Source organism: Strigops habroptila, chromosome 4 (assembly GCF_004027225.2).
Source record: "Strigops habroptila isolate Jane chromosome 4, bStrHab1.2.pri, whole genome shotgun sequence".
Classification (NCBI taxonomy): Eukaryota; Metazoa; Chordata; class Aves; order Psittaciformes; family Psittacidae; genus Strigops; species Strigops habroptila.
Genome location: NC_046358.1, coordinates 85,206,139 through 85,218,905, shown reverse-complemented (window position 1 = coordinate 85,218,905; position 12,767 = coordinate 85,206,139). Strand labels below are relative to the sequence as shown.

General features: G+C 53.6%; 1 protein-coding gene and 1 non-coding gene across 5 annotated transcripts in view; one reads left to right on the top strand and one right to left on the bottom strand.

The window, feature by feature from the left end:
- Positions 1-10,636, bottom strand: part of TRAF7 (TNF receptor associated factor 7) — a 28,053-nt gene extending 17,417 nt beyond the window's left edge. The window contains exons 1-3 of one of the 4 annotated variants that reach the window (XM_030483378.1): positions 10,522-10,636; positions 1,368-1,486; positions 1,093-1,150 (exon numbers count right to left, since the gene is read on the bottom strand). In XM_030483378.1, the coding sequence (XP_030339238.1) occupies positions 1,093-1,150; positions 1,368-1,448 (139 nt within the window). In that variant the 5' untranslated portion in view covers positions 1,449-1,486; positions 10,522-10,636. Of the gene's footprint in view, positions 1-1,092; positions 1,151-1,367; positions 1,487-1,590; positions 1,620-8,198; positions 8,659-10,521 lie in introns of those variants that run through there. The other 3 variants (XM_030483381.1, XM_030483379.1, XM_030483380.1) reach the window with 3 other exon arrangements.
- A 462-nt stretch (positions 10,637-11,098) lies between these two features.
- LOC115607787 lies at positions 11,099-11,190 on the top strand. The gene has a single exon (XR_003991352.1). It is a non-coding gene; the product is annotated as a small nucleolar RNA SNORD60 (small nucleolar RNA).
- The last annotated feature ends 1,577 nt before the right edge of the window (positions 11,191-12,767 follow it).

Here is a 12,767-nt window from a genome sequence, read left to right as displayed (position 1 = left end):
TAAAGCAAATGAAAAGAGAAAAAGGCATTTATTTAGGCTCCTCAGTGACACTTCCAAGCTATAGCTCAGTGTCCTCAGAAAAGAACAAGATTAGGGATTGCCCAACTGCAGTTCATGACCTGGGTATATCAGGCAGCACAGTCCTCACATCTCTGATAGCTCGCTGACATGCACACAGCCCTTTGAAGGCAGCTTGCCCAGAAAAGAGCACACATAATATTCTCCCAGGTCCTTAGGTTAAAATACTATTAAAAGGAAACCTTATACTCCCACATATCTCAGTCATCAAGATCTGCTTTGATCAAGGGAGGTCTGGATATTCTTGTAGCACGAGGGAAGCATGTTAAATTAAATATGAGATAGTTGTATAACGATCATGTTACTGACTTATATATAATTGTGACTGGAAGTACACAGGAGTGCAAAACCATCTAGAGTCCAGAGCCCTGCACCAATGTAATCCTAACATTTTCCTTATGATTTATGTTCATAAATCAGTGTCAAAGGCCACAGTTTGTCTTTAGCAAAATACGGATTAATCTGAAATGAAACCAAACCTCTTCCTGCATTCACCCCCGTGTCAGGGCTCAGACTTCACCTGCTGGGCTTTGAGGAACAAAGCTCAGGCATTTCAAACGAGCAGGAACACTTGCACCCCCTCGTGTCTGAGCTAAAAACGGCCGCGGGGGTTTTACCGAAGCATCCAAAGTGACTCAGAGTCAGGCAGAGCAGAGATGGGAATTTTCAGCGCTGGGAATGTCTGCGTGAGAAGTCACAGGGCTAAATAAGCTTTGGTACCGAGCTCTGCCTCAAACCCTGTTGCGCCATCCCGATTTCAGCAAGGGCTTCCCAGTGGTACTGTTAAATCTGCCTAATTTACACGTGCACGCTCCTTTCCATCATGCCTGGTGATCAGATGCCATGATTAAACACCCCTTGGGCTGCATAATACTGAAACCAGCACCTCAGCACCTGAGTGTAATGAATAGAGCGATTCTCCCAACAGCTTTGTGATTTGTAAAACAACAAAAACCCTGTTAGAAATCACACCTAATGCTCTGGGGAGAAGCTGCACGCGTGGAATACACTCACCCTTTGTGATGGTTGTCACGGCAGGGTAGGCTGGCCCGAAAGTTGTTTCCATTCTTGTCTGAAACATTGCAAAATGAAGGTCAGTGTGATCAGCGCGGCACAGCCCAAAGGCTCGCTGCCTTTGTATAGACTTAATCCCAGCTTTTATCTGTGGGTACTGGGATTTTTCAGAGGCAAGAAAACACCATTATTTTCAACTGGCATCTCAAAAGAAAGGATGAGAACACAAGAAGCAGCCCCTGGCCCTGTCCTCTGCCACCACCACTGAGCCTTACCCCGTTAGTGTTTTCGGAAGGGGTGATGCTCGTCGTGCCACTGGAGAAACGATTGTAGCGAGTGTTCTTGTTTGAGCTCATAATCTAGCCCAGCATTTGTTAGTCATGGGAAGTTTGCTCTGTGGAGGAAGAAAGAAAGAGAGTTAGGTTCACTGTATGTATTGTCCTGTGCTCAGAGAACACTCTCCTGTAGCATTAAGTCCAAGGATTTACCTCAGCTCACCTGGAGCTCCAGAAGCAAGTGGCAAGGGCAAAGAGGTTCCTTCAAATCATTCCTGATTCATTCATTTTCTAAAAGTACATTTATCTTCTAAAATAAGCCCTTAACAGCCCAAAGACTGCAATACCCAGAATCATTGCCTGCTTTTAAGTATACAACTGTTTTAACAGCAGATGACACTTCTCAGGAGATGACTCTACAATAGCATCCCACTGGATCTTTCAGCTCACTGGGAGCTGAGTGCATGGAGGGCAGAAAAGGTCCCTGGATGTAAAGCTAGACCAGTAAAACCTTTATCCTATTAACTGTGAGGTTCAAGCCGAGCTGACCTGGACCCCAAAGCCCAGGGAGCTTGTTCATTCACAGCTTTGTGACTCAGGCCATTTCCTGAGCACAGGATAGAAACATCCCATTTGGTTCCCCAGGGCTTTGCTTCAGCAGAGGGGTTGTAACTGCTGTCCCTTCCCCAGGACTATCCCCACTAGATGAAGGAAGAGGTGTCCTGGAAGCCCCACATCCCCATCGGAGGGGCAGAAAGGGATCCCTCCAAGGAAGCTCCTCTCCTGAGCAGGCTGTGCAGCACCTTCTGGAAGCCAACGCCTGAACTCCCCTGCAGCCCCAAAACTCAAGGCTGTCTCATATTCAAGAGTGTGATGAGCACAGGCCTCATCCTGTTCTTGTGATGAACTCAGTGGGAGTTTTGCTATTTAATTCAAAGCCCTGGGCTGTGCTGCTGAACACAAAGCCAGGCTAAATCTTAGCAGAAAGCAAAAAGCCCACGTTTGATTTAGGCATATTTGCATTAAAGGAGTCCTTTCCAGCATGATCAGAGCTACAAGGTCATGGAACCCATGAAAGAAACCTTACTTCAAGTAAGATGGTTGTGATGCTGGATCTCACTTCCAGGTTCTGCTCAGAAACAAGCAGCAAAGTCTGGATCATCACCCAGAAAGAGAAACCCTCTCCCCCCACAGCCAGCAGATGGGCTCATTTCTCTTCCTCCATTGTTTACAAGTCTTTTACTGGGTTCAAGTTTGCAAAGACAAGTATTACACAATAATAATCTGCAGAAACACATGGAGTTTGTGTTTAACCTCTGCTGAAACCCGACGCTGGCTTCAGGGCACGGAATTAGGCTGGTGGCCCAGAGAATGTGATGAGATGCTCTCAGAGAGACTCCTTCAGAGCCAGGGTACCCATAGGAAGGAGCTGCACCTCCTCTCTGCCATCGGATGGAGATGCAGGACACTGAGCTCTCCTCCCAGGCTGCCCCATCATCCCAGACAGGGACTGCTCCAGGAATAAGATGCTCAGGAAGGATCCTGTTAAGACACCCCTTTACGTCCAAGGTACAGTTAAGTCTTGGTACTCACTGTCAGCACCAGTCCAAAGGCTAAACAGACCAGACAGACACCTGCAGTGAGGACAGACAGGCCAGAAATGGTTTGCTAAGACACAACCAAAACCCCTTTTTGCAGGACAAGAGCCAGCCACCAGTGAAGGACCCTTCAGAAGGTGATGCTGCCAACATGGAGCTCCTGCTCCCTCCTGAGATGGCACCTCTCAGGCCAGGCTTCCACACTCCTGCTGCTCACACTTCCAGCTCCTGGGGAGGTGAAGTGTCTGGGGTGGTGCTAACAATTGGTTTTCTCCTCTCTGAGGGTGACAAGTCCTAAATCTCCAGGCTCTTCATAAAGGAGACCACTGTCATTCCTCCACTTCACAGAGAGGGAAACCGAGGCTCAATGAGAGACACAATCACACAAGGGAGCTGTGACCCAGGGCCTCCTTAGTCCGAGCCTAAGAGCATCCCCACCTCCTGCCCGAGCCCAGCACAAGGCTGCCTGCACACAGGGCTGGTCACATCCTGCACTCGCATTTTAAACACTGCAAAGGGAATGCTCAGGCTGTGCTCAAGCTGCCCTTGGCCAAGAGCTCAGCCCTGCCTGACACAGCACTTCTTGGTGCTCGCTGCAGTTCTGTAGCAGACATCTGCCAGGCTACAGCAGCAGCACAGGCCAGGGAATCACTGCTCAGGGCTAAACCCTTGGAAAAAGCTAAAGTCTAAACCCCAAAACCCCAACAAAACCCCACCAAACAAACAGAAACCCCAACCCCAAACCCATCTTAAAACCAGGGATCTGGCTAATGTTTCCCACACGTTTGCAAGCACTGTCCTGGCTGTTTGCAAATGCCAGATCCCTCAGGAGATGCTGAGCAGAGTTGCTGGAGCTGTCTCAAGAACAGCAGGAATGAAGCAGTGTTGTGCTGCTGAGCTGAAAGCTGGGCTCCAGCAAGCGGGAAGTCTGGCACCGGCCACCAGGATCCTGTTATTCCTTTTGGTGGGTCCTTAGAGCACGGACAGCAGAAGGCACAGGGAGGGTGGGTGGTGGGGAAGAGGATGGATAAAGCTTCTGGGTAACACACAGCCCGTGGCCCCATGAGAGCTGAACCCTCTGCAACCGTGGCCAAGCCACTGGAGCTCTCTGCTTCCTCCCGGCACAAGTCTCCTTAGTTCACCTCTTCTGCACAGTGTATCTGGACTACAAAGCCTGAGGATGAAAGAGTCTTTGGACTCCTATGGGCTCTGCCTACCTGCGAGCAGCAGCAGGAGCCTGCTCCGTGTCTTCTCCAAACAGAAACCAGAGGAATGCGAGCAATGGAAAAAATGTGGGATATCAGCCAGGCTGCAGAGCACAACCAGCCGCCACACGCACATCGGATTCCAAATCTCTGCAACCAGCACATACAGGAAGCGTTTGAACAGAGCAGACACCTCTCTAGAGCACTGCCCACCAGCTCCTTCACATCTTCCAAGAGGTATTGAGACAGGCCTTTTCCAACTGCTATCAAAGTTAAAAGGAGGCAGAAAAGAGCTGGTGTTGGCGACATTAAAACCAGCTCCCTGCAGCGCCTGCAAACACCTCCATGAGATCTCTGAGGCTTGTGTTGGCATCTGAACCCCGTTATGATTACAGCAAAATGGGCTGCAGAGCACCCTGACACCTGCAGTGAGAGGACACGCTCAGTTTGATCTGAAAAGAGAAGAACTGCTGAAGGAACGTGTGTCCCAGAACACAGCACAAGTGTTGAAGGAACTTCAATGGCACAGGGCTGCCCTCTAAACCCACATGGAGGGGCACACGTGGGTCATGTATCTGGAGATCAGCCTGAGAACCCAGCCTGGGTCCAGGCTCCTCTTTGCCTGGAGTTCATCCTATTATCATTATTATTTTAACATGCAACTTTAGTGGTTTTGACAGTAAAAAGAGGGGAAAAATCTACGCTGGCAAAGGCAGCTGTGGGGACCCACTGTTTGCTAAGTCACCCGCCTGATAGTAACCAGATGGAAGGGGAAGGGAGAGGTTTCAGCACTTGCACAACACAAGGGATCAGGTCGGGCTTTTGAGGCTCAGGGAGAAGAAAAGCCTTAAAATTCCTCCTTCAGCGATCCAGGCAAGGCAAATCCAGCAGCTGCAGAGCTGGGGAGAGCAGGGCTCTTGCTCCCCACGGCAGAGACCAACAGGACCAGCAATGGAGCAGTTTCCTGCCAACCCCATCTCTGCACCCCAGAGCCGGGAGAGGAACCCCCTCCAGAGCAGTGGCTCGGCTGCTCCTCTGGTTGTGCTGAAGAGTTTGCCCATAAGAGAGGTGTGGGGGGACCAGTGTGGGCACCTCAAGAGTCTCCCCTCAGCACCAGAGCACACACACATCCCACTGGCTATCCCAAATACTCAGCAACAGATCCTTACAACCAGGTCAGGGCTTTGAGGGGGGATGTGGCATGAGAAGAAGGGATTAATGGAGTATCCCGTCCTCTACAAACACCACATAACCTGCGTGGTGCTGATTAGAAGCCAGTTCCTAATCCAGGAACCACACCATTACAACAGCACTGCTGAGGTTTGTGCTGGGGCTGCTCTCTGGGGTTACAACATCTCTTCCTCAAGAAACTTGCCCACATCTCTGCCTTACACAATCACCAGCCCATAAAGCTCAGCACCATGTCCCACTTCTGCTTTGTTCCTCTTCCCACCTCCCTCTCTCAATTCACTGAAGCTGTCTCTAAGGTTCTTCACCCCTGAGGAAGCTGCTGGGCTGGCAAAATCATCCACGCAGCAGGAGTGGCTGCTGGAGATGTGTGGCGCTGGCCTCCTGAGCACAGCAGGGATGGGGTTATCCTGCTCCGGCTGGGAACAGCCTCTGGGTGATGTGGATTTCCTTATTTCACAGCCTGGGTATTGATGGCACATGACACAAGCTTCCGTTCCTCTTACAACACTGCAGCCAGATGAGAAGGGTGACACTTGGGAGCATTGGCACATCACTGGGGAAATACTCCTATAGAAGCTAAAACCTGCTGCTCGATGGGACAAGGACCAGGCAGGCAGATCCTGAGAGCAGGAGGTGTGGGACTGTGGATACCCCTTTCTCATTGCATCCCAAACCCCCACACATCCAGGCTCTTGGGGAGGTAGCAGGGCTGGTCAATCCAGTCCAGATTAAGCAGCTCTGTCCACCTTGTCCTGCAGTACCAAGGGGCTGCCCACACTTTCTATGAGGTGATCTCCTGTCCACAGTGACCTGCAGGGAACATCTCAGACCAAAGCACAAACGAGACAAGACTCATGAGCTCAAATGCCAACACTTCTACAGGGACAAGCACGGGACAGTCACATTGGCCTGTCACATTTCTGTCACTGTCTCAGGTGGAAATAGCACTCTGAGTGCTTGTGAACCGCATTACCAGGGCTTAAAGAACACGGTGACGAGGACTGTCAGCATCTAGTCTGACTTGTAAAACACGGGCCACAGGAATGTGTGTGAGGTACAGCAGATCACGGAGATAGACATCTCCCTGGGCAGGAAGCAGAGGGTGGAGCTCAATGCTCACTCCTCAGGTTAGAGAAGACTGTGCAAGAGCTCCCCCAGGAACTGCTGAGGAAGGTGGACAAAGAGTGAGCAGCAGTTCTGGCCTTTGCTTCAGAAGGGCTCAGAGCAGCCAGAGAAACTTCAGGGAATGACAAATGAAATGATCAATGGGATCATAGAATCCCAGACTGGTTTGGGTTGGAAGGGACCTTAAAGCTCATCCAGTTCCAACCCCCACCACGGGCAGGGACACCTTCCACTAGAGCAGGTTGCTCCAAGCCCCTGTGTCCAACCTGGCCTTGGTGTTATCCCTAATCCAGCTACTCAAAGTGATGGGAAAATAAGAGGCAATCAGATGGCAGGAAGTGGTCAGGTCCACGTGCTCTCCAAACTGCTGGAGAAGTGGGACCAGGCAAAGCAATGCTCTCACCCATTTCTCACCCTCTTACACAGGAGGAGAGGTCACTGTTCTTAGGCTCCTTATGTGACCCCTCCAAGGCCAGGCGCTGGTGCTGAGCTGTGCAGTCAGCACTGGAACATAAAACGTGAAGTTCAGCCTTACTGAGAGAGCAAAGCACTTTGGTGCTCTTCGGTTCTGTGGAGCAGAAAGAGTCTCCTCATTGTTTATAAGTTGTTGCCTTGCTCTTAAAAGTCACACAAACTTCAGCGAGGACAAGAGCAGGGGTATTTTTAATTGCTGCTGCTTTTACCAGAGCTTCCACTGGCTGCAGAGCTGAGAGAGCACGTTCAGCAGCGTCTGAACACTGCCATTCCTTTGTGTAAATGCAGCTCAGAGGGACATCACTTGGTATCAGGTGCTTTTCCTATGGGGTAACAAGCCCTTGGGATAGAAAAGCTTTGGGCAATACCTCATGTTGAAACCTAAAGCATCAAATGCGCTCATAAGCGGATGGAAAGTGATTGCTCTGGTGGAACAAAGCATCCCATTTCCCTCCAAAACCTAAACTCAAGTCAGACAGAGGCCAATATTCAGTGCTGTTTCCATGACACAAAAGCCACACTTGAGGATTTACTTCCATGTCAGGAAACCTGGAAGCATTCACCTACTACAGCATTTTCTTATGCATAAGGCCACAGAGCAGGGTTCAGCAGCACCCAAGCCCTGCAGCTGACATGGGCTCACCTTGGCAAAACACCACCAAATCAGTGATGCCCTTTGCTGAACCAGCACTGACTCAGAAAGACACCAGTGGATGGGGACGCTTCCAGCATGGCAAATCTACTGACAGCTTTCAGACAGAAGCACCATTCAGTGCCCTACAAACACCACACTGGGAAAGCTGGACTTAAATCACTCCCCCCAAGGTACCATTAGCAGCTGTACTGAGGCCAGGGTGAGTTAGGATGAGGCAGGAGGGGACACCTCCTCTGCTCACAAACCCGGCTGCTTTGCTCAGAGAGTATCGAGGATTTCCACTTCTGAAACCACCGAAACCAACCTCAGGAACCACTTGCTGGGTTGCTACACTCAAGCATTACACATCCTTGCAGAGGTCACTGTGAAGGATCCCCAAATCAGGATAACACATTGGACAGGCGACAGGTACCCGCTTCTAAACCGGCGCTGGATTTCAGATACCTCCTGCTTCTTCACTAGGATCCAGCCACAGGGATGAGAACAGTTCCTCCCTCCCTGCCTGCTAAAGCACAGCAGCCCCCGGGGAGACACAGCCCTGACACAGCACCGGGGCAAACACCATTCCTTGGAGGAAACTCACCCTCGGCCGTCCCGGCTGGCACAGAGCGGCGGCGCCCGGCAAGATGCCACCATGACTGAGTTCCTAAGCTGTGTGCAGCTTCTCCTCGGTCAGAGAGTCTCTTCCGCTATCTGTGTGCGTGTGTGTGTGTGTGTGGCTCGTCATGATGCAAACACAAAGGCATGCGGAGCAGTGGGCGATATGTAAATCCAGCTGGAAAACCCCAGAGCTCAGCCAATCTCGGCGCTGCCTTCCCTGGCTGCTCCCAACCGGAGGGGTTTAGTGTAGAGCAGGGAAAACAGCTGCTCTCTCAGCACACACAGATCTAGTCCTCTGCTCAGAGAGATCTCCAGGGACAGCACGGTCCCTCCTCACTTTATAGGGAGTTTGAGGCTCTCACCCTCTTTAGCTGGTTCCCAAAGTGTTCTATAATAATACTATCAAACAGCCCCACAAACAGTCTTTGTTTGCAGAGACAATCTAAGGAAATCCATCAGCTAAGAATCACCACAAAAAGGAAGAGCTGATGAGCAGGGCTTGCCTGAAAGACAGGCACCAATGGTGGGGACATGGGACGGCCACCTCATGTAGGAGAACAAGGTGCTGAGGCTCTCCCAGAGCAGGTACTGCCCCGCTCCAGCCCCAAGACACCTCCTGCAGTTCCACACCTCATTAAAAGCACAAAGGTCCCTGCTGAAGCTCCCAACTCGGGCTGTGCTGCTGCTGTACATGGGCAAGTTGGGGTGCTGCTGAGCTCGAAAGAAGGGTGACACATACCCCTGTGAGCAAGCACCCGCCACCTCCCTCACCCCAGGCGGCTGCTACAGCCCCCGATCCAGCCCCTGGGTGAGGGGATGTGCGAGTGCGTGCCTCAGAACACCCACAGCAGAGGAGCAAAGGCAGGGAAGGGAAGATGAGGGACTCTGAGGCATCAAAATGGGAAGGGAAGAGTCCTGATGGACTGAGCTTGTCCATGTAATCAGCGTATTTAGTGAAGCAGGAAGGGTTTCGTGCCGCAGTGGCTCAGTCCCACCACTGTCAGGCTGTGGAGTGGCCGGGATCACCAGGTGATCCCTTAGGACAGGGAACCAAACTGCCTGAAACCCATGGATTTGGCGTTTTTTCCCCTTGGGTTCAATAAGCACGGTGAAAATTCCCGTTCCAGTGACAGTACCTGCATTCCCTGACTGAATGCTTTGGTCACACCAGTTTGGTTTAGGTTTCCCACAGCCACTTGGCCAAATTGAACCTCCCTTACTGGGAAACCTTCCTTTCTGCAGGGCAGCTTCACCTGCAATCGCTCTGCTGCTGCTGCAGCAAACCAGGCTGCAAAGCTGGATTTACCATGTCCCTTCTCAGCCTGGCTTGTGACAGCAGCGCCCGGGGGGGGACCCCAGGACCCAGCACACTGAGAACAGGTCCCTGCATGAAGCAGTTGAGTTTCTGGTGCCAAATGCCCTCAGCAAGGGCTTTCTGGAACCATCCTTCACTCACCCAACCCTCTCCCGTCATCCCAACAGATGCTGTGGCTGTAAACAAGAGTCACTGACAGACAAACGCTGGAAGCCACAACGCAGCAGCTGTTTAACAGCAACACTAACTGCTTAGCACAGGCTGAACAGAACACACTGCTGGGGGGGAAATGCACCAGGAGGCAAAATTAAAGTGCTGGGATCGAAACAAAGCGCTTGGCAGCAGTGTCAGCTGGCAAAATAGCTGCCAGGCTGGAGTTTTACACAACACAGTTACCCCCGGGGGTACAACAGCCTTGACCTGCCTTGTTCCACACATATCAACCCAGGCTGAGCTATGTTTATGCACCAGCTTTCTTCACCCCCCCCAAGCACAGCCTGTCTGTGATGCCAATGGAGCTCAGCTGCGCTGGAAGGCGGCCCTCGCCTCTGTCTGCCGCGCAGCACAACAGGCTCCCCAGGTACAGCCACCGCCAGGCAGGAGGAAGGGGTCCCTCAGCGAGGCCCCCCGCGGAGCAGCAGCCCCGGGGGAGGCAGCAGGACGGGGCAGGCCCGACCAGCACGTTTGCAATAGAGACCTGCCACCAACCAGCCCGCACCGCGCCAGGGGCGGCACCAACCCCCGAGGGAAGCGGGGTACCGGGGACCACGGGAGAACCGCCAGCGACGCGCACGGTAACGGGGCACAGAGAGGGGCAAAGCGGGGCCCGCCGCGACACGCACCGCGCAGCACGGGGAAGGCAAAGCGAGGCGGGGCCGGGACGCCCCCAGCACCGCGGGGCCCCTCAACCACCACGGCGGCACCAGCGCAGCGCTGGGAACCCGGCCCCGAGCGGCCCCGGCCTCCGCTGCCCGCCCGGCCCCGGTCGTACCTGGCAGCGGCGGCGGCCGCAGCGCCGGTGCCCGGCCCCGGCACATCGCGACCCCAGGCCTGCTCCGCGCTCGTCTGGCGGCTCCGCTGCCGCCCGGGCCGGAAGCGCCGCGCCCGGTGCTCCTCGGGAGTTGTAGTCCATCGCGCCGCCCTCCGCCCGCTCGTCGCCGCGCCCGCACGCATAGCCCGGACTACAACTCCCAGCACCCGTCGCGGCCCCGCGCTGATTGGCGCGTTCTCAGTCACTCTATGCTACAACCACTGTTGCTACTGGCTTGGCTCGGCCTCCTCCAGCCACCAATCAGGCGGCGGCAGACCACCGCCTCGGGCCACGCTGCGCCTCGCCGCGCTATTGGAGGGAGGAAAAGCGGCCACCAATGAGCGCTGGGAGGGGTGGGACGGCGATCACGCCAGCTGCTTGTGACAGGCTGCGTCTGCAGGCAGCCTGACCAATAGCGATGTGGGCTGCGCTATAAAGTCCGCCGCGGCGCGTATAGACGGTCTTTTACCGGCTGGAGGTGAGTGCGGTCGGCGGGACCGGGGCTGGGGCTGGTACCGGGGCGCGGCGGGTCGGGCCGGGCCGGTGATGATATCTATATCCCCTTTCTGACACCTCGTCTGAGGGCGGCGGGCGGCCGCGGCCCCTGCTGAGGATGCACGGCTGAGGCCCGGGGCGGCGGCGGGGCCGGGCGGGCGGCCGAGCGGCGGGGCCCGCTCTCACCGCACTCCCTTCTCTCCTCAGGGAGCCGGATGGCGGCGTTGCCGGGCTCCGGCGACCCCCGCGCTGCGCTGGGTCCCCGGGGGAGCCGCTGCTCCGTGTGCTGCGGGGCCCGAGGCACAACGAGGCCGCTGCGGAACTGGGTGAGGTACGAGAAGCCTAAAGTCGGTTTCAGCGTCCCGCATGGGGCAGCTCGAGGTGGGTGCAGGGGTCTGAAGGGCTTTCCAGGGTGATCTCCAGAGCCACGCTGTGTATAGAGCTATTACAGATATATATATATATATGTATATAGAGAGAGCCCTTGGTGCTATAACTAGCTTTTTGGTGTATAAACAAGTTGCTCAGGTGATGTTCTTGACCCAGCCTGCAGTCAAGTCCAGCCTTGTAATTGTTTGCTGCTGTATTAGGCCAGTTTTAGAGCTTAGAAATATAATAAAGTTTTGAAAAGACTTGTTTTCTTTCTGTTATTGACACATCCCTGGGGGTATGTAAAACCACAGACTGACTTCAAGCTCTGTATTTGGGCACCTGGTAGATCATCTCTGCTCTCTATCACCTTCAGGGGAACCAGAGCATCTCAAAATGTGCTGCAGCTTAAATGGGACCAGATCCCTTTAATCACAGAGTTGTTCATGGTGGAAAAGACCTTTAAGTTCATCCAGTCCAACCATTCCCCAGCACTGCCAAGGCCACCACTAACCCATGGCACTGAGGCCTCGGCTACATGGTGTGTGAACACTTGCAGGGACGGTGACTCCAGCCCTACCCTGGGCAGCCTGTTCCAATGCCTGAGCACCCTTTGGGGAAGGAATTGTTCCTCATCTCCATCTAAACCTGCCCTGGTGCAGCTTGAGGCCGTTTCCTCTTGTCCCATCCCTTGTTCCTTGGGAGCAGAGACCAGCCCCCTCCTGGCTCCATCCTCCTGTCAGGCAGTTGCAGAGAGTGATAAGGTTCCCCCTGAGCCTTCTCTTCTCCAGACTAAACCCCCCAGGTCCCTCAGCTGTTCCTCATCACACTTGTGCTCCAGGCCCTGCACCAGCTCTGGTGCCCTTCTCTGGCCCTGCTCCAGCACCTCAGTGTCCTGCAGTGCACTCAGTGCCCTCATCCAGATCATTAATAAAAGGTACGAAATAGAACTGTCCCCAGCACTGAGCCCTGCGGAACACCACTTGTGTCCGGCCACCAACTGGGTTTAACTCCATTCTCACCACTCTTTCTGGGCTCAGCCAGCCAGTTTTTCACCCAGCAAAGAATATGCTCATCCAAGCCAGGAGCAGCCAGTTTCTTCAGGAGAATGCTGTGGGAAACAGTCAAAGGCTTTTACTCAAGTCCAGGTCGATACCATCCACTGTCTGTCCTCATCCACTGAGCACATCACCTTGTAGAAGGAGATAAGGTTAGTCACAGACAGCCATCAGTCAGATGTGACTGTTCCCCCCCATCCAGTAAAGGATGGAGATTCCCCTTATCCCTCCTTTTAGAAACATTTTGAATGGCAGCAGCCAGATAAAGACAATTCCCGTTGGATG